At 40.6% G+C, this 22,205-nt stretch overlaps 1 protein-coding gene across 2 annotated transcripts in view; it reads left to right on the top strand.

Annotated features, from left to right (window-relative positions):
* The first annotated feature begins 10,272 nt into the window (after positions 1-10,272).
* Positions 10,273-22,205, top strand: part of PJVK (pejvakin) — a 38,270-nt gene continuing 26,337 nt past the window's right edge. For both annotated transcript variants that reach the window (XM_074399414.1, XM_074399413.1), the window contains exon 1: positions 10,273-10,705. In XM_074399414.1, the coding sequence (XP_074255515.1) occupies positions 10,690-10,705 (16 nt within the window). In that variant the 5' untranslated portion in view covers positions 10,273-10,689. The remainder of the gene's footprint in view (positions 10,706-22,205) is intronic.

Genomic DNA, 22,205 nt, shown 5'->3' with positions numbered 1-22,205 from the left:
ATGATCATTGCCTCGATCTATGCATTCATTAGGGCAAAAGTGATATTTACATTGTCATTGATTTTTTTCATTCACTAGTAGAAATACTTCCTCAAATACAATTGCCCCTCATTAACCATTTCATAATCTGATAAATAGCAGTAATAATTTAAAAGCAGTATTTTAACCCGTTGCATTTAACCATTTTTACTGATGGTTAAATTGTCTCCTTTCTGGCTGGTGGGAGTCTCATTAATCAGTTCCCGAGCCTCTTGACACTGCAGTGTGGTAGTTCACACCTGTAACCCCAGTACTTTGGGAGACCAAGGAGGGCATATTGCTTGAGCCCAGAAATTTGAGACCATCCTAGGCAACGTGGCAAAACCTTGTCTCTACAAAAAATACAAAAATTAGCTCGGTGTGGTGTCTGTAGTCTCAGCTACTTGGAAAGATGAGGCAAGAGAATCTCTTGAACCTAGGAGGCTGAGGCTACAAGGAGCCAAGATCATGCCACTGTGCTCCAGCCTGGGGGATAAAGTGAGACCCCATCTCTAAATAAATAAATAAAATAAATAAATAAATAAATAAATAAAATTGCCAGCATGAGTTTATTACAGCTCTATGTTTTACTTTTGGTTTAGAGATGTGGTCTCACTCACATACCTAGCAGTATATTAATAGGTATATACAATGAACAAGATTTTAACTTAACTCATGATTAAATCTGAAAAAAACAAACAAACAAACAAACAAAAAACAGTACCCTCACTCTCTTTCACAGACCCTTGCAGATGTCAATATAACTAAATACCTCCTAAAATTTCAAGGAGAACAGCCAGGGCACTTGATGATAAGACAAAGTATGCTCAGACTGAGGGGCTCAGAAGAGCCATATCCTTCCAGTCCTGTGGGAGAAGCAATTGATGCTGCTGCTCCGCTACTTGATGTGTCTGTTGTGCTGTGGTCTGTGCCTTGGCAGGCAAGGTACATGAAGCAGGGTCAGCGGACATTGTGGAAAGTTATAGAGTACACAGAGGCTTAATAGTCTTACAGAAGAGTGTATAATGGTCCGTTCACTCTTGCTACAGTAATTCTAGTACTTATTGCATGGTGAAAGTCTACAACTGTTCATTTATTTTCCTGGTTGATAATTTTTTTTTTTTTTTTTTTTGAGACAGAGTTTTGCTCTTGTTGCCCAGACTGGAGAGCAGTGGTGTGATTTCAACTCACTGCAACCTCCACTTCCCTAGTTTCATGCAATTCTCCTGCCTCAGCCTCTTGAGTAGCTGGGATTACAGGCACACTCCACCATGCCCAGCTAATTTTTGTATTTTTAGTAAAGACAGGGTTTCCCCATGTTGGTCAGGCTGTTCTCGAATTCCTGACTTCAGATGATCCACCCACCTTGGCCTCCCACATTGCTGGGATTACAGGTGTGAGCCACCATGCACGGCCTGATAATAATTTCTTATTTGTTGTAAGAAACTAGCTTTTAAAAAAACAACACACGTAATAATAAAATATAGAGTACTGCATATTTGTTTCTTAAGAAATTTGATAGCTACTCGGGAGGCTGAGGCAGGAGAATCACCTGCACCTGTGAGGCAGAGGTTGCAGTGAGCCATTGCACTCCAGTCTGGGTGACAAGAGCAAGACTCCACCTCAAAAAAAATGCATAAAGGATATGTAACTTGTACCAAATGTTCATCAGTGTTTACCATCCACTACTGGTCATTTCATCCCTCATGAAATCAGTGATGGGATGTAGAGGAAGAGCAGAGTTTACTGACTCAGAGCTGACTAAGCAATAGTCAGTCTCCATCACCTGCATTTGGCAGAGACTCAAAGGCAGGAAAGACAATGGGCAAGTTCTATATTTTAAGCAATGTCAGATGTTTGTTTTGCAAGCTGTTGGCAGGAAAAGATGTCGTGGGCTGTCTCCTCTTTGGCTAGTGAGAGTCTCATTATTCAGCTCCTGAGCCTCTTGACACTGCAGTACAGTGGTTCACACCTGTAATCTCAGCACTGTGGGAGACCAAGTGACTTTCTCTGGTTAGTCCTGAGTTGGAAGAGGAGTAAAAAACAGGGAAGTTGGCAGCCATTGAACAAGTCCTGACTGTTTGGGCTGATTGTTGTAGGGGTTGTAATATAGTTTCCTGGGCCGGTTACTGTAGAGCAAGCTTGCCCAACCTGCAGCCTGCGAGCCTCATGTGGCCGAGGATGGCTTTGAATGCAGCCCAACACAAATTGATAAACTTTTCTTAAAACATTATGAGATCTCTTTTGCATTTTTAATTTTTAGCTCATCAGCTATCATTAGTGTTAGTGCATTTTATGTATGGCCCAAGAAAACTCTTCTTCTTCCAATGTAGCCCGGGGAGCCAAAAGATTGGACACCCCTTACTGTAGAGGTTGTGAGTAAGAGTCCTATTGTCATAGATGATGTGGTTTTGTCTGTTTTTTATATTTATTCTTTAACTTGAAAACCAGATTTAAATCTTGTGAATAAGCCATATCATGTATTTGAAAAGTTAGTTGTCATTTTAAGAACTTCATGCCTAAAGATGGCGATTTAACATGGACAGCAGCAGAAGAGGCTTTTTTTTTTTTTTTTTTTTTTTTTTAAATACAGATTTTCACTCTGTCACCCAGAATGGAGTTCAGTAGAAAGATCTTGGCTTGCTGCAACCTCCACTTCTTGGGCTCAAGCATTTCTCATCCCTCATCCTCCTGAGAAGCCAGGACTACAGGTGTGCACCACCATGCCTGGCTAAATTTTTGCATTTTTAGTAGAGACAGGGTTTTACCATGTTGCTGAGGCTGGTCTCAAACTCCTGACCTCAGACTATCTGCCTGCTCAGCCTTCCAAAGCAGAAGGCGCAGGTTCATAGCATTCTGTGAAGCATGAGTTTCATTCAGTTCACATGTCTCTACTTCTGAATTACTTTTACTCATTTTTTAGTCCAAGTTTTGGGTGTGTACATTGACATGAAGCAATAGCTGTTAGTGTGTTGGCTCCAATAGCACAGGAACTGCAGATAGTTAAATAATGTCAATTTTATACCACTGGCATAAGATGCTTCAAATAGAAAATCAACTGAAGTAATTCCAAAAGTGGTTCAGTTTTTTTTCATCCAATATATGAAATCAAAGTAAAATTTTCAGAAGTTAATTGTATCGAAGGTAAAATATCTGACACTATTTTGTGAACGTTACTATAAACTCAGTTCAAAAGTTTAACTTTGACGTGAAGATGCAAATGTCGGTGGCTATAGTATTTTTGGCAAAAACAATGTTCTTACTAAGAAACCTCCAAAGCAAAAATATGCTAATACAAAATAAGACCAAAAAAAACTAGATTTTTGCTATAGTACAAACATGATTCAAAATTGTGTTCAAACAAATTGAGAAATCTTACCAATGAAAGTAGCTGTCGCATTTAACAAATATTTATATAACTTCCAGTATAAGTAAGCAAATTACAAAATTTTTCTAGCAAAATTGATATTCGATTTTTAAAACCCCTTGAATTGTAATAATCCTTATGTCAAGGCAAAAAAAGAAAAACAAAAACGCTGAAGTTTTCAGTATAGTTATATACCTTTTTTACTTGACTCTTGGAAGTACTACTTTGTAAATCATCCTAAGTATCTTACAAGGGTATTGAACTTCTGCACAACAGGTCCCCTAAATTTTGGTTGTACTTTGCACAAAGTCAGTAAGAAATTGTTAATCTAAATATTCAATGAATAGCATGCTAAAATTTCAGCTTTTGAAGCTTTTAATGAATCGCAATTATTGAAAACAAAACTTCCAAATAGGATAACACTACATTTTATTCCTACATAGAAGAAAGGAACTGAATAAATTAAATTAGGAGGGCTCAAACAATGTAGATTTAATCTTAAAATTTTCGAACTGAACTTTAGAACATCAAGACTTGTAAGAAGAATCTTTTGATGTAGCTCTTATTTTTAATTGGATAAATTTATATTCATTCGAGGGGAATAAAATCAAGACTACCCAATGGTTTTGCAGCATTTAAATTGACAAAACATTCAAAAGGATCTGGAGACAATTTATTTGATGCATTTTGTCTTGTCAAAATTATTTGTTGCTTCAGGCATTCTGAAAAATGACAAAGGGACAATTCTTGTGAAAATATTTGGGCTGAAATTTTACACATTTTACAACACAAATTATTATATTTTCTAATATCCTTCACTTAGCAGGATTTGCCCCAAATTTACTAAGTACTTTGGCACTGGCAGAGAGAATAGTTCCTCAGTTAAAAATATTATTACTGTCTACTGTGAGGAAACAATTGAGGATGTTAACAATCACAAAATTATTAACCATAAAACACAATGTCAAAGAATACTGCACTCTTCTCAAAGTGTCTGGTTTTAAGAAGCAGTTTTAAGAAGAAAATGAAAAATATTAAGACCACATCCCCACATCCCACAGAAAATGCCAGTGATACAATATTAGAGATACATCTAAGTAACTGATTAGTGGACACAAATATGTATCAATATTATTACTCTGTTGAGTTTTTTTAATGTTCAGATAATCAATATGAAGACATTTTTAAAATTTGTTTTTAAATCCTTGACTATATATTTTTAGAAATAAAACTTCCTAAATGTTCTAGATTTTTACTTTTTAAAAAGAATTTTTTCTTTGAAAATTGAATATAATTTTTTATACATCCACCAATAGAATAACATGAATTTGTTGGTCAATAAATATTTTAAAAATATAAAATGGTAATGATGTTTAACAACCCCTTCTCAAAAGTGTCTGATTTGGACAGTAAGTCACACATTAATTAAGTCACAATAAATCTACGTATCTGTAGCCCCCTCTCTTTCTAAAATCAGGTTCCTTGAAAACTTCTATGCTCATCAGTTCTCCCAGGGTTTAGGCCCAAAAGGCGGATTTTTAAAAGTTAAGAAACCCACAACTCAACAACAAAAAAGCAAACACTTTATTTTAAAATGGGCAAAGGATCTGAATAGACATTTATCCAAAGAAGATACACAATGGCCAACAAGCACATTAAAAGGTGCTCAACATCACTAATCATTATGGAAATGCAGTGAGATACCACATCATACACAGTAGGATAGCTACTATAAATAAACGAACAGACAGAACATGAGTGTCGATGGGGATGTAGAGAAATAAGAACTCTTGTGATATACTGATGGCAATATAAAATGGTGCACCTACTATGGAAAAGAGTATGAGAGTTTCTCAAAAAGTTAATGTAGAATTACCATATGATCCAGCAATCTCACTTCTGTGTATATACCTACCTCAGTTTCCTAGGGCTCCATAACAGAAAGCCACAGATTGAGTAACTTTACTGAAACTTATGTTCTCACAGCTCTGGAGACTGGAAGTCCAAGATCAAGGCATCAGTAAGTGTGGTTTCTTGGTGGTCGCTTGGCCCATACAAGTACCTAGTGTCTCTCAGTGTGTCCAAATTTTTTCTTATAAGGACATCAGTCAGATTGAATTAGGGCCCACCCTAAGGACCTCATTTTAACTTAATTACCTCTGTAAAGGCCCTGTCTCCAAATACAGACACATTCTGAGATACTGGGGATTAGGGCTTCAACATAGGAATTTCTTTGGAATATTCAGCCAATGACAATATCCAGAAGAATTGAAATCAGGGTCTTGAATAGATATTTACACACCCATATTCACAATAGCTAAAAGGTAAAAAAAGTAATCCAGGTGATCACTGACTGAAGAATAAACAAAATGTGGTATGTACGTAAAATGGAGTATTATTCAGCCTTAAAAACGAAACAAATTCTGACGGTTATACAACCTGAATGAACCTTGAAGATATTATGCTAAATGAAATGTCAGGTATAAAAATACAAATAATGTATGATTCCACGTATATGAGGTACCCAAAGTAGTTATATTCATAGAAATAGAAAGTAAAATAGAAAGGTGGTTTCTAGGAGATGGGAGGAGTCGAAAAAGGGACATTAGTATTTAAAAGGTACCTACAGAGTTGCAATTTTGCAAGAGAAAGAGTTCTGGAGATTGATTGCATAACAGTATGAATATACTTGACACTACTGAACTGTGCATCTAAAAATGGTTAGGATGGTAAAATTTTCTGTTATTTATATTTTACCACCAGTAACATTTTTTAATTAAAAAAATGACATCTATATATGCATGTTGTACCATTGTTAATTTCCTTGTTTTGATATTGCACTATATTTATGCCAGATGTAACCACTGAAGAACTTGGTGAAAGGTACAGGGACATCTCCATACTACCTTTGCAACTTCCCGTGAATCTGTAATTAATTTAGAGCAAAAAGTTTTAATTTTATGCTTTAAAAAAAAAAAAGGAATTTATAGACTGCCAATCTCTTGGACAAGGATAACAGAACTTTACCAACAAAGAGATTAAAGCCCATTTAACCACAGTTTGCCCATGATGGTAACTTTGATCAGAAAGAATCTCACAAGCTGCGACCCAGCAGGACCAAGTAATCAATGTCATGATTATTGCAAGTTATCAGCCTTCCAGGGAAGTGGAATTTACAAGCTTTCCCTTTGGCATGGGGCCTGGGTGACAGCCTCCTATTGAGCAGAGTTCCCAACAATAATTCCCCTGTATGTCAGAGGCCTCATTTCCCCAAAACAGTAAACCGTAACACACAGCCCAGATTCTCTCCATGTACATCACTCAGTATCACACCGTTGAGGCATAGCTGATGGTATTCCCTCTGGCCCATGCCAAATTGCAAGTGGTAGATTTTTTTTCCTTCCAAATTAAGGAAGACAAGATTTACCCCTTTTCTTGGAAAAGTGTTAGAGTACAGCACCCCCAATATCTAGGGTCTACAAATGTCTAAAAGTTACGAATCTCAGTCCGTCTTACCAATTTTCTTAATTTGGGTGACCTCAAATTTTTAAATGAAGGAATTGGAGGTAACATCTAGGATTTTATCTAGTTTTTTATGATTCAAACCCCAAATTCTCCACTGCAATGACTGTTTCTGGAAGAAATATTTCTGGATGCCTGTCTCTGAGAAAAAAAAGCTCTCACATAAGGCTAATTAGAGGGAAAACTCCTTTCAAGGCCACACAGCCAGGGATGTTTAACAAGCATACAAAGTAGGGACATATTTACCCATTCACCATGAAAAAGCACCCCTATGAAAGGCCCAATACCTGGGCTTAACAAAGATGAATAGTTTCACTTCTTGTGCGATCTTGCAGTATATACAAAAAATAACCAATAACATCCAGACTCTGATCACAAAGTAAAAACTGTCATGCTTGGATGTGCTCAAAAATAAAAATTATGAAGATCCTTAAGAAGCCATTTTAGGACCTACCAAATAAAGAGAAGTAAGCTTTCGTCTCTTTTCATCTTCGAAGCAACACTTCCCAATTAAGAGCATTCTCTAGTCCGGGTGTGGTGGCTCACATCTGTAATCTCAACACTTTAGAAGCTGAGACAGGCAGGTCACCCGAGGTCAGGAGTTCGAGACCAGCCTGGCCAACTCTGTCCATTGACCCCGTCATGGTGAAACCATGTCTTTACTAAAAATATAAAAATTAAAAGGCCGGGCGCGGTGGCTCAAGCCTGTAATCCCAGCACTTTGGGAGGCCCAGGCGGGTGGATCGCGAGGTCAAGAGATCGAGACCATCCTGGTCAACATGGTGAAACCCCGTCTCTACTAAAAATACAAAAAATTAGCTGGACATGGTGGCGCGTGCCTGTAATCCCAGCTACTCAGGAGGCTGAGGCAGGAGAATTGCCTGGACCCGGGAGGTGGAGGCTGCGGTGAGCCAAGATCGCGCCATTGCACTCCAGCCTGGGTAACAAGAGCGAAACTCCGTCTCAAAAAAAAAAAAAAAAAATTAGCACAGCATGGCGGTGGGTACCTATAATTCCAGCTACTTGAGAGGCTGAGGCAGGAGAATCGCTTGAACTCGGGAGGCGGAGGTTTCAGTGAGCTGAGACTCTGCCAATGCACTCCAGTCTGGGTAACAAGAGTGAAATTTCCTCTCAAAAAAAAAAAAAAAAAAAAAGCATTCAATATTTATACCACAATAATAATGGTTTATTAAAAACCTACTCTGCCTGAAGTGCTTTAAAATATTATTTCTAAAACTCTAAAAACATACAAACATTAAATATGTATACTTGGCTACCTCACTCAGCATAAATTCCTGTTCCCTTTTCCACCTCTTCTGAAATATCTGCTGTTGGCTTCTGACCAGAGGTTATGCTTCCCAGCCTGTCAGAATGGACACCGTTCAGGTTGCAACTCTTGATGAGAAAGAAAGCTCTCCTTTGCAAATTTACGAAACCTTTTATTCTTCAGTTGATGGGTTTCACTAATAATCCCCAATATTTTTGTTCTATTTATTTATTTATTTATTGCCTTTATGCTTATTTTGCCTCTTGTTTTCTTTGCTATATTTGTTGGTCTTTTGTAATCTCTTGTTTCCTAGTTTATTTCTCCGTGTTTTCCAGGAAATAAATTTACGGCTATACATTTGCCTTTAGGTATTGCCTGTCATGTTGCACATATGGTGCATTTCATATCAGCATACATTTTCACATATGGCGCTTTCATGTCAGCTAAAAAAAAATGGAAAATTTCCTCATAGTCTTTTTACCCCAAGTATTACATTTTTTATTTCCAGATGGCACGGGATTTAGATCTCAATTTACCATTGGTTTTCTAGTTCTGTTTCATTGTGGTCAGAAAGGATAGTTTGCATGATGTTGATTCTTTTGGAATTTACTGCGAGTTTTTTTGCAGCTCAGGTTGTAGACATTTTAATGAATATTCTGCATGTAATTAGAAACAATATATTTTTGTTGGCTCTAAATTTCTATTAATTTGAAGTCATTGTGTTTTATAATTCATATTAATTATGAATTGCTCTTTTCTGTTTGATGAGGTTCTGAGAAGCAGTATTAAATCTACAGTTAGAATTAATATAGCTGTTTCTCTCCAGTCAGTTCTTGCTTATTACATACATGTGTTTCATGATCATTCAATCTTGATTGGTTATTTTTACCTATTATGCTTGTCTTTGTCTTTTCTGATGCTTTTCACCTTGAATTAAATTTTGTCAGATATTAAAAGAGCTTTCGTCAATTTTTTTATGGTTCATAAAATCTAGAATATCTTTTTCCATATTATTTTTTACTATTATTTTAAATGTATCTTTTGTAGACACACATTGCTAGATCTTTTTTATTTTTAATTGAATCAGATAACTTGTCTCAGTTTGTGAGTTGTATTAATTTAATTTATTAAATAGCTGTTAGGACTTATTTCTAACTTCTTAGATATTTTCTGTTTATTATGCATTTAAAAAAATTATTTTCCTCTGGCTGCTGCAGATGTGTGCTATAAAAAATATTGTTCTCCCTTGTATAAACAGAAATTTATTTTGCTGGGATGAAGTTATGCCTTTTATTTCTAATAGTCTGATTATGGTTATTTATTTATTTATTTAGACAGAGTCTCCCTCTGTCGCAGAGGCTGGAGTGCAATGGTGTGATCTCAGCTCACCGCAACCTCCGCCATCCAGGTTTAAGCGTTTCTCCCGCCGCAGTCTCCCGAGTAGCTGTGATTAGAGGCAGACGCCACCATGACTGCTAATTTTGTATTTTTAGTAGAGACAGGATTTCACCATGTTGCCCAGGCTGGTCTCGAACTCTTGGCCTCAGGTGATTCGCCTGCCTTGGCCTCCCAAAGTGCTGAGATTACAGGCGTGAGCCACCGGGCCTGGCCTCCCTAATTAACTCATTCTTTCCCCCACCAGTTTCTAAAATGCATCTGTCTCCTCCCAAGCTCCTGTTTCCTCATCCTCCATCCGCTGCAGATTCAGACAAGCATTTTAGTTCCTAAACCGCACGGTTTGCTCCCAGCTCCCGCGCCTCTGGGCTGTTACCCACACACCTCCCAATCCCTGAGGCCAAGCCTCCAGATCAAGGCTCAAACCCGCACCCCATCTCCACCGGCCCGCCCCCTAATCCTGCAGCCCGACGCCCAGGCATCTCCGGGCACGCTGGGGCCGCCTTCCCGGGGCTGGTGCTGCGGCGGGCGGGGCTGGTGCTGCGGCGGGCGGGGCTGGTGCTGCGGCGGGCGGGGCTGGTGCTGCGGCGGGCGGGGCTGGTGCTGCGGCGGGCGGGGCTGGTGCTGCGGCGGGCGGGGCTGGTGCTGCGGCGGGCGGGGCTGGTGCTGCGGCGGGCAGGGCGCACCCGGGCCCCCGTGAGCCCTCCGCGCCGCCGTCCTCCTTGCTATTGGCTGGCCGCGGCGCCCGCTTCCTCTGAACTCTCCCGGGCGGGACACCGCGCGCCGCGGCCTCGCGCTCCTGCTTGGGTTTCCGGACCCCTCTGCCTGAAGGATCTTCAGGGGTCCCCGGACTCCTCCGCCTGGGAGCCTCCATGCGCCGCGCGCAGCCCCTGGCAGGTCCGAGGGGAGGCGTCAGCGGCGACCTGGTGGCGCCTCGCGGCCCTGCTCCCTGGGCTCAGCGCCGCCGCGGGCGTTTACAGCTTTTGTTTTGGGCAGAACCTATGGGCCCAGAAAGCCGGATAGAGGAGCGGTGGCTGAAGAACGAGCTGGAGCTTGAATTTCGCTTTTCTTATGAGGGATTTTCCAGAAAAGATATCTTCACTGTGAAATAAGTAAATAAATGCCCACTGAGTCCAGTAAGTATTGATATCGTCCTGTAGCATTTGGCTAGGAAGTGGTGTCAATATGGTTTTTTCCTCAGATTTTACAATACTGTACAGAAGGGCCAGTGCCGATCCTTCCATAAGGAAGTTTTTTTTTTCTTTCTAAAGATGTTAATTACCTCGACTTGGACTAACGGTGACACTCGTGAATATGAGTGTTAAGAAACAGTTTATTTCTCGCATGTATGAAAAGGAAATTTTCCTTCGTCTATCTCAGGCCCCTATCCAGAGTAAAGTCAAGATGATTTAACTTGCAAAATTAAACACCTCATTTCAAACGAAATAAAATTCAGTCTGATGAGAAACCCCTTGGAGCAGTTTATAGTAGCCTAATTTTCCTTTACTACTGTAGTAAGTTGACTGAGGATTATGGAATGCATCTAAAAAGCAGTTCTATTTACAGATCCGAGAATTAAATGCTAAGGAAAAGCATTATTTCTGCAAACCCAGGTAGTATGGACAAGCTGACGGGAGTTTTATTCTGCCAAGTGTTACTCTAAATTCAATAGTTGGTCAGCGAGATCTCGGCTTGGTTATTCTTGGATTCCACCCCGAGCTCGCCGGCACAAGTAGCGTGAAATGGATGGCCGTCAGTTTCCTCTTCCTAAGCCTGGGTGTGGTTTGGCGGGGCAGAGTACACACTGGCTGCTCTGGAGGGATTTGAGGAGCCTGGAGAGGCTCACCACGTGGGGGTCTCCCCCTAGTGACCAACGGGCTGAAGTTCCTGTGGTTAAAGGCAATTGCTGATTTTGTCATCAGCTGGAAGGTGAAGCGCAGCGACCTCCTGCGCGTACAGCACCATTCTAAAAGCTTGACGTGTTTAAAGATATGACGCAATATGTACTCAGAAGGAGTAAGACAATATCACTAGGGTACAAATTAAAACATAAAATTGCATACGTTGACTGTGGGATTAGCTCAGCGGAACACACTTTAGAAAACACTACTTTAGCGACCTTATTCTGAGTCCCTGTAATGCTTAAGGCACCTTATATATATTACGATGGAATGCTTTCCTAGAGTGATATTCTGTGGTGGAAAGAGTAAGTCAAAGGTCCTTGTGTTCTCTGTGACAGTGGAAGAAATTGCAATTAAATATAAATTGGGGTTTTAAAAAACGTGGGAAAAGTCTGAAGAAGCAGTTGCAGAAACTCCTCACAAAGTCAGTGAAAGCTAGGCCGGGCCAAGGTGGGCGGATCACTTAAGGCTAGGAGTTTGAGACCAGTCTGGCCAACATGGCAAAACCCCACTTCTACTAAAAATACAAAAATTAGCTGGGTGTGGGTGGCTAAGGTGGGAGAATTGATTGAATCTGGGAGGCGGAGGTTGCAGTGAGCTGAGATTGCACCACTACACTCTAGCCTGGGCAACAGAGCAAAACTCTGTCTCTCCAAGAAAAAAAAAAAGACATGTACTGTAAATGTAAAATATAGGCTGGATTTCAGAGGCATATTATGTAAAAAGGAATGTAAAACATCTGATTAATTATATATATATTACATGTTAAAATTATGTTTTTGACCTATTGGGTTAAACAGAATATAACTCAATCCATTTCTTTTCTTGAATAATTTGGCTTCTAGAAATTTTTAAATTGTATATATGGTTTACATTATATGTTCTTCAGACAGTGCTGATATAATAGTAACAAAAAGTTTCAGTATTATTTAAGATAAAAGGCCATCATCAGGCAATGCAGGACAGATTGTAGCAACAGAAGTACTACAGAGAGTCAGAGAATGCCATCAATAACCTTGGAATCCTTTGCTTGGGCAAAACATTTGCTTTTTACTTAGCTGATCCCTTAAAGCTTAAGTTGAAATGTTACAGAGGGAATTTTACATGAGTTAGCCACCTCAATTTTGTAACTTTGTAAGGAGAAAATGGCTTACATTTGTGCATCTTCAAGGTTTTCAAACCTTTGCACATTTATTATCTCATTTCATCTTTCTAACCTGAGAGGAAGGGAGAGCAAGTTATCCCCATTTTACTGGCGAGGAAACTGAGGCTAAAAGAGTTCATGTGATGTGAAGAATATTGGAATTAAGGATGCCAGAGAACAGTGTCTCAGAATGACCAAATCATTATGGGGTCCATTTGGAGTTCTCGCTATAGAGGGAGAGCTTCCTCAGGGACTTCTGCAGAAACCTCCTTATTGGAGATGAGGAGGAAGCTTGAAGACACTTGCCCACTCGGACTCGGTACTGAGTACTTTTCCACTCCAAGCCCTTCACCCTCTCCTCATGCCAGGCCCTGGGTTCATAAAACTGCAGGAGCCTTTTGTTCAGGGGTTCCCTCAGGAATGCTGTGCTGATCCACATGACCCTGGACTGGTACCATTCTATCACAGCAAGGGATTAAAGCCTTGACTCTTCCTTTCATATTGGCTTATTGTCTTTGCCGCTTTTCTGACACCTGGCCCCTCAATTCTCTGGAACTAAGCTCGGCCCTGGACAATTAAACCTGCTGTCTCTTTGCACTCTGACTTCCATCTTGTCTCCCATCCCAATACTCTTCCTAGATCTGGCTAGGCATAGCCCCCTACTTTAAAGTTTTGGAATGCTCACAGGCATTTCTGGGATTTGGCCAAGGAATAAGCAGAGTTGAGACTACACCGAGTTTGGGTTTAATGGGATATGTGTATGTGGTTTCTAGTCACATCCATGTATAGTTAAGTATTGGTCATCCCACTGTTGGAATGGTTTTTAGGAATACTCCTACTAGTGACTGTACGGGTTCATGTACACCCTACACATAAAAGCAAGGCCAGAGGTTACACTATGATATGAATATGACCTATTGTGTGGCACCAGAAATATGCAGGTAGTAGAGAAGAAACAGATTGAAATGAACTGTGGTAGATCCATTGCAAGAATGTCTCCAGTGTTTCCCTGTAGGCAGACCCTTTGCAATGTGATCTTTTAAACTCTACCCATTAAAAGTTGGGTGCACGTCATGCATCTGAGCAGGCTTTGTGACTTACAATGCTGTGGAAGGAGCCATACTTGAAGAATAGGGCTACTTTAGTCTCTAGGAAGAGGCTACTTTGAACCCTTTGCTAACAAAGCTTTTAAAATACCTTTGCTATAAGAATCAATGTGGTCCATCACTAAATTAACTGTCTGTGAGAAAAAACTAAATACTCTTTAAAGGAAGACAACAAAATCTTGATTCACAACAATGTAGAATCTGTAATGTCTAGCATGTAATCTATCAAAATATAAGAGAGGCAGAAAAGCAGGAAAATGTGACACTTATTCAGAATATGTATTGCTGGACAATGCTGATCACCTGTTTTTTCCAACACTGGAGGACTTGTGGAATGTTGACTCAGCTTGTCCCTCCTCAGTGGTAACTGTTCCCTGCTGGCCCTCACCGTATCTTATCCTGCACATGTGCAGCTTGCCATTTTCTAAAGACTTCAGGGGAATCGCTATGCAGAATTCTTGAGTTCCTTCTCTACATCGCTGCTTGTCCTTGGGCACCCTTCTCTACTTACTCTAGGCAACTCAGCATCCCTGATGTCTCTCTGGACTTCACTTCTCCATTCTGAGTCCAAAATGGCCCCTTGAGCAGGAATCCAGGGCCACCAGGGGAATCTTTTTTTTTTTTTTTTTTTTGAGACGGAGTTTCGCTCTTGTTACCCAGGCTGGAGTGCAATGGCGCGATCTCGGCTCACCGCAACCTCCGCCTCCTGGGTTCAGGCAATTCTCCTGCCTCAGCCTCCCTGTAGTCCCTACAGGCACGTGCCACCATGCCCAGCTAATTTTTGTATTTTTAGTAGAGACGGGGTTTCACCATGTTGACCGGGATGGTCTCGATCTCTTGACCTCGTAATCCACCCGCCTCGGCCTCCCAAAGTGCTGGGATTACAGGCGTGAGCCACCGCGCCCGGCCCCACCAGGGGAATCATCTCATTTGTTTCCCATCTCTCATGTTAGCAGTCTGTGCTAAGATTCTTTGCTTGGCCAAACTTTGATTAGGCTCCTGTGCCTTCTACTAGGCCCCTCTGTGCACTTCTATGTAAAAGCCAGTTGTAACAAGAACCCTGCTTAGTTGGGTTAGCAAGAATCCCTGCCTTTGATATCTGATCACCCTTGATATCTGATTGGATTCCTCATCCTCTACCAACCCACAGGTGATGTCTGATTTATCTGGCCTGCCTTCAGCAAGAATTCTGTTAGGTTGGTTGGTTTAGCCAGAATTCCCCTTACCATTGATGTTTCCTCTCGGTAATTTTCTATCCACTGCCACTACCCTGCCCCTTGGCTATAAATTCCCTCTTGCCCATGCTGTATACACAGCTGAACCTAACCTCTCTACCCTACTGCAGAATCCTATTGTAGAGGTCCCTGTACCTTTTGAGATAGTCCTAAATATTATCTGCCATATTGTGCTTTAACAAGTATCATTTTTAATTTTTTTTTTTTTTTTTTTTTTTTTTAGATGATAGAGTCTCGCTGTGTCACCAGGCTGGAGTGCAGTGGCACGGTCATAGCTCACTACAGCCTCAAACTCCTGGGCTCAGGTGATTCTCCCAGCTTAGCCTCCCAGGTAGCTAGGACTACAGGAGGGTGCTATCATGCCAGCTGATATTTTTATTTATTTTTATTTTTTATAGAGATGGACTCTCACTATTTGGCCAGACTGATCTCAAACTCCTGCCCCCAGTTCCCTAAAGTGCTGGGATGACAGGAATGAGCCACTGCGCCTTGCCTCATTTTTTTTCTTTATCATGTGCAATGTCTGCCTTCTGTCTTTTGTCCAGTTTTAAAGTTGTTTATGGTGAGAGGAGGGCTAGTGCACACATGGTATTCTATCATGTTTGGAAGTAGAAGTCAGTTACCCATAAATTAGAGGTGAAGAAACTGAGGAACTGAAAGGTTAAGCAACTTGCACCAAATCACATAGCTGTTTACATGTGATGGAGCTTGAATTCAAACCCAGGCAGTCTATCTTTGGAGATGCTCACTTAATTATTGTACTGTACAGCTTCTTAGAAAAATGGCTTTATATATGCATGTAAAATGTTTTGTCCAGTGTCAGGTAACTTAGTAAATCCTTTAAAAAGTCTAGCCAAATTATTATTTAATATTCTAAAGCTCAGTATGAATTTGTTCCCAGTGCTTCAAAGCAAAAGTTGATTCATAGGACATAAGCACCATCACGTGAGTTGATATTCTTTATTAACACTAATTTTTATTACTGTCCTATTAGCAAACAAAAACAAAGCATTTGCTTAAGTCCTTTATTAAATGCATGAATTAAATATTAAATTTTTATCCTCCTTTCTTTTGCCATTAAAACTTACCTGTCTTAACTAGAAATATAAAGTAAAATGAATAAAATAAACCAAGCAGTCAGGCATAAGTACTATCAATTTCTGAATTTCAAATAAATCTTGGGCAGTAACACACCCATCTGGCCATAACGGAGATTGCACTGGAATGAAAGCCCATAAATAAAAATGTAAATATTTGTAATAGAACCCAGCATTTACTATACTATGTAATTCTTAACCTGCCATCTAAATGAGCTCCAGTTGTTCATCTTATTTTAAAAAATTATAACTGGAGATGCATGTAAATCCAAGCCTTTCTTTGGTTTTAGCTCATATACTTGAAAACAGTTTGCCTTTGTCTTCTGCCTCTTTTTTTGATGAGATGTATGTAAATAATTTATAAACCTCTACTGTATCTATTAGCACAAAATGCCATAAACATGTAGCAGCTATCCACTCACTCAGATTAGCACAGAAAGAAAAACTAGCTTATTCAGATCTTCTCTCCACAGTGTTCCCTCTTGTCCCAGCCCAAGCAGTGAAGCAGAACACCCCACATATTCCGATCCATCTACTTTGCCCTTTCTAATGTTCAAATTGACTGAATAGCTATCAGATCTTCATTACACACTGCTTTCCACAGATGGCCTTTTTGATAAGTCTCAACCTAAAAAAATTACTAAGGGAAATGAGGAAATCAGAAAATGATAAATACAAGAAATGTAAGACTTGGCTTATTGATACCTTCCTCCTTTTCGTATCAGCTGTATTTGTGGCAGAAAGCCATCATGATCTGCTATCTGAATATATTGTCAAGCTAGTAATTCTGAATATGTTGTTAAGCTTGTAAAATGTTCTGAGTAGGCCACATCTTCAGTAATTTCCACAAGTTTACAATTTTTCAGGTAAAGCTATAATTTAATGCATTAAAACAAATTCATTTTTTCAATGTAGTAAGAGCTGCTTCTTAGTTCTAATACTCTGAAACTTTCATGAAACTATCCTTTTTAGAACTCATACTATAATGTGGGCTCTTTCATGTTGTTTAACTTCTTCGGATCTTGAGATGCAGTGTTATTCTAGATGCAGCATTACTCACAGTGGACTTAGTCCTTAAATTAGCATAATTTCTATTTCATTTCCTACATATTGTTCTGGATATGAAATCTTTTGAAAATGCAAATATTTTTTGTTGCAGCACACACATACATACCGTCCACAGAAACCTTGTCTTAGTTTGTTTAGTGTTGCTATAAAGGAATACCTGAGACTGGGTCATTTATAAAGAAAAAAGATTATTTGGCTCCTAATTTTCGATGGCTGGAAAGTTCAAGATTGGGCTTTTGCATCTGGTGAGGGCCTCAGGCTGCTTCCACTCATGGAAGCTGGTATGTGATCAGCTTCACATGCAAGAGAGGAAGCAAGGGTCAGGAAGAGATGCCAGGCTCTTTTTTTTTTTTTTTTTTTTTAAATGGTGAAAAGATATACATGTATTTAGAATTAGCCAGCCGGACTCTGTTTAGATGATTTCAATTTTGTTGGCAACATCCAAAGCATCATAATCAGGAGCCAGTCGAACATATGCCTTCTTCTCTCCATCAGGCCGAATCAGGGTGTTGACCTTGGCCACGTCAATGTCACAGAGCTTCTTCACAGCCTGTTGGATCTGGTGCTTGTTGGCTTTAACATCCACAATGAACACAAGTGTGTTGTTGTCTTCTATCTTCTTCATGGCAGACTCAGTGGTCGGCGGAAACTTGATGATAGCATGGTGGTCCAGTTTGTTTCTCCCGGGGGCGCTCTTCCGAGGATATTTGGGCTGCCTCCGGAGTCGCAGTGTCTTGGGCCGCCGGAAGGTGGGTGACGTGCGGATCTTTTTTGGTGGCTGTGGACACCTTTCAACACTGCCTTCTTGGCCTTTAAAGCTTTCACTGTGGCTTCGGCTTTAGGTGGGGCAGGAGCTTCCTTCTTCGCTTTTGGCGCCATCTTGTGAAAAGGGCCAGGCTCTTTTTAACAACCAGCTCTTTTGGGATTTAATAGAGAGCTCACTCTCCCTTAAGGGAAAGCATTAATCTATTCATAAGGGACCCACCCCCATGATCCAAACACCTTCCACTGGGCCCCACCTTCCACCACCACCACACTGGGAATCAAATTTCAACGAGATTTGCAGAAGGGACAAACCAACCATATTAAAACCATAGCAACCCTGCCAAAAATAACAGCAAAGAAAAAACTGGCTACAAACTCACAATTTGTCCTAGCTCTAGAAATTCTAATAAAAGGCAAAAGATACATGATCTGAAGAGAATTCAGAGTATCTCCAATGCAGACTTGTAATTTTATAATCTTAAATTATGTGATTTATATGATATTCTTATTTCCTTTTCTCTCTAAGCTATAACTCCGTGTCTCAGGTGGGACTCTCAGGGAGCAGACTCAGGAGACAGTGGGCAGCAGGTTTATTAGGGAATGCTTTGTGATCATCATCCATGGAAGGAATGGGAAGAAATCGGGATTGGGTAGGAGGAGGACTTGCGCTGTGATACAGTCTCCACAGTGTTCTCAGCTGACTCTGTGGGAAGCTCTGAAGCTGGTTGGCCCTTTCGGTGTCCCAAATTGGAGCAAGAAGGTCAGGACTTTGTTCCCCAGTCACTGGATGCAGGCAACCCAAAGATGGCTGTGACTTTGGATGCAGTGGCACTCTCAGCTGGTCTCAGTGACTTATCTGGTGATAAAACTCAGCCCTTGATCCTTAGAGGCTCAGAGTCCCTGGTCCCCATAATCTTTTTAGGCTGATAATGGCTACTACACTTGTCCATTTACAATCAAAATTGGGCAAGAGCATAGCAAGAGGTGCCTAAGTGCACTGCTTGAGTACCAACATTTTCCTCCTTCCTCCAACTATGTAACTGTGGTACTATGTCCTCTTTATGATCAAATCTATTATACCTGCCAGGACCTGACTCCTCTTTTTGCCTGCTGCTTTCTTGGTGCAAGGAACCTGAACTACCTAGTCAGCAGATATAGCTTATAGTTCAATGAGACCGATGAGTCTCTTCTTGGGTCTCACTGAACCATAAACTACATCTGCTGGTGGAGGTGTTTCACCTTTAGCAGGACCTCTAAATGACAGGGCCCAGTGTTGTGGAGCCAGGAAGCACACTTTCCCCCAAGAGAATCACTGGGAATGATAGTAAACAGGGCCATTCCTGCTACTACCCCTTGATTCTTGGACCCATATATTCTACCTATTGAGAACACAGCCCTGTATAAAGACCATTAACGTGTACACTTCATTTTAAAGGATGGTGTTTGTGTTAGGTATGCCTTCAACAAGCTATTTAATCATTCTATCAGGGTAGAGGTTTGGGTGAAGCAGCTTGTAATATGACAAGCAGAGGCTGTGGTCATTTGCCCACTCTCTTCCCTCCTTTGCTATAAAACAGGTCGCGTGAGGTAACTCAAGCACTCTGAAAGCCCTCAGTGATGCTGGCTGATGCCCTGCAGATAGAAAAGGAGAATCATCTACAATATGTGTCTATTCCTGTCGAAATGAGTCACTGCCTCTTGCTAGGATCATTATTGTAAGCTATGATCATTATTGTAAGTCAGCTTGCCACCAAGTGACTGATTGGTCTTCTTGAGGAATAGGCACTCAGCATTGCAGCATTGGTTCTCTGTTGTTAGTAGGCTGAAAATTCAGCAGTGAATATAACTACATCAGCCTCAGTGTATCGAAGCCCATCCTGTTAGGTCTGTTACATAGCCACCAATCCTGCCACAGTAGTTAGTTATTCCAATGCTAGATGCTGGATTTTTTCTATTATGGACACTTTGTGGTATAGATCAAGTGCAGTACAAAGCTCCTAACACTTTGTGCCCACTCTCATGTGCCCATCCACCATTTTTATCTCAAATCTCTTCGTTCCCAGTAATGTGGTCTATTTTCAGGCCCCTGATCTCATGGCCAAGCCAGTTGCCACTGCCCATGTATATTCCAACCTTGAGCCCCTTTCTCCACAAATGGATGGCAAAGTATACTGCCTGAAAGTCTGCCCTTTGGGAGGATTTTTCCTTACCGTTGACTTTCAAGGCCACCCCTAACAGAGTAATACAGACACCATCTATTTTCAGTTTGCCAAAATATAAACATGTGAGTCAAGTTCATGCATTTTCCTCTTTCGTCAACTGGTCATATGGGATCAGTGACTATAGATATAAGCCAAGGGAGAAACACCAGTGCAACAGTGGCAGATGACATGGGAGTCTAGGCTGCTTGCTAATGCAGTATACTGTGCCCTCTGCCTATGTTTGTGTTCTGCATGTATAGAACCCAGCTCATGATCAGTGGTCTTGGCTGCATGGCCACTTGGCATCCCTTTGTCAGGTGCTGTATCTCTATAATAAAGCCCAGTAGCATATCAGCAGCTGTTTGACTAATTGTATTGGTTAAGAGCTTTAACAGAGGGCTAAACAAAGTGGTGTTAGAGAATACACGTGATGGTCCAAGAAAATCCCTAACTCCCTAGAAAATCCAGACACTCTGAGAGGTGACATTTGAAAAGTGTAAGAATCCTGCCGGGCGCGGTCGCTCAAGCCTGTAATCCCAGCACTTTGGGACGCCAAGGCGGGTGGATCACGAGGTCAAGAGATTGAGACCATCCTGGTCAACATGGTGAAACCCCGTCTCTACTAAAAATACAAAAAATTAGCTGGGCATAGTGGCGCGTGCCTGTAATCCCAGCTACTCAGGAGGCTGAGGCAGGAGAATTGCTTGAAGCCAGGAGGCGGAGGTCGCCGTGAGTCGAGATCGCCCCATTGCACTCCAGCCTGGGTAACAAGAGCGAAACCCCGCCTCAAAAAAAAAAAAAAAAAAAAAAAGAATGCATGTTCCTCCAGAGCCAGAAGCAGGAAAAGCAGAGGCAGCAGCAAGTTTATCTTCTGGGCACCTTATCCTGAGACCTCATTTTATCAATACATACGGACTGTCTACAACCAAGTGATATTACCCTTTTCTTCCACTGCCTTATGAAATCTTCCCCCAGTTTATCCAAGTCAGCATTTCACTATGCAGAAGAGTCTAATGTCATCTCTAGAGAGTTCATTTTGCCCCCTATATTCAAGACCATTTACTGAAACCTTGGTTCAATCTTTAAAAAGTCACAAGATCCTATTATGCCTAGCTTTGTTTCCAATCTTTTAAGTCTATTCCTTAACCTTGCCAAAAAAAAAGTACCTAAGTTTCTATGGTTTGACACATGGATCTTAGAATATGGAGCTATGGTAACTGCTCTTTAGAATTTAAAATAAGTTACATGTACTGGTTTTCCTTTATTTTGTAGTTTTGTTCTCAAAGAATTCCAGATGATTTCTTTTCAGGCAAAAATACCTTCTATATGCTTCCTTCTGTATGAATACATAAGACCTACCTTCATTCAAATTTCCTCTATGAAGCTTTCTCTGATCTTCAAACAGGGCTGAGACTTCCACCTAACTTAGAAAGCTAGCACGAGCTGGTACTGACAGATGGGAAGACTTGAGATGTTATAAGAGGATATATGAACACAAAAGGTAAAATTAAAATCTGTTCATTAGACTTAATTCCTAACCTTTTAACCACTCTTCCCTTTAGAACATTTTTGCAACTGAGTAAGCTGGGAAGGTTTTTTGGGTAATTCTACTAATGCTTTTTTTTTTTTTTTTTTTTTTTTTTAGACAGAGTCTCTCTCTGTTACCCAGGTTGGAGTGCAATGGTGTGATCGTGGCTCACTGCAGCCTTGATCTTCTGGGCCCAAGCAATCCTCCCACCTCAGCCTCCTAAGTAGCTGGGACTAAAAGTGTGCCACCACACCTGACTGATTTTTTGATGGGGTCTCACTATGTTGCCTAGGCTGGTCTCAAACTTTTGGGTTCAAGGGATCTTCCAATGTTGGCCTTCCAAAGAGTTAGGATTATAGGCATGGGCCACTGTGCCTGGCCAAATGCTTTTTAAACTGATAATTCATCTGTGTATGGTTATGTCAAAGAAGAATACATAGCTGCATAGGCTTAGAAAAAGTAAGGAAGTAACCCATTATATGTCTGTTTGTAAATTTTGCTTAGACCATTGTTTTTTATTTTCACTTTTGACTTTCAGAAGTAAATTAGAGCTATGTAAATAACAGAATGTCAACATTAAAATGTTATTCA

Source organism: Saimiri boliviensis, chromosome 5, assembly GCF_048565385.1.
Source record: "Saimiri boliviensis isolate mSaiBol1 chromosome 5, mSaiBol1.pri, whole genome shotgun sequence".
NCBI lineage: Eukaryota > Metazoa > Chordata > Mammalia > Primates > Cebidae > Saimiri > Saimiri boliviensis.
This window is presented reverse-complemented; position numbering and strand designations above follow the sequence as displayed.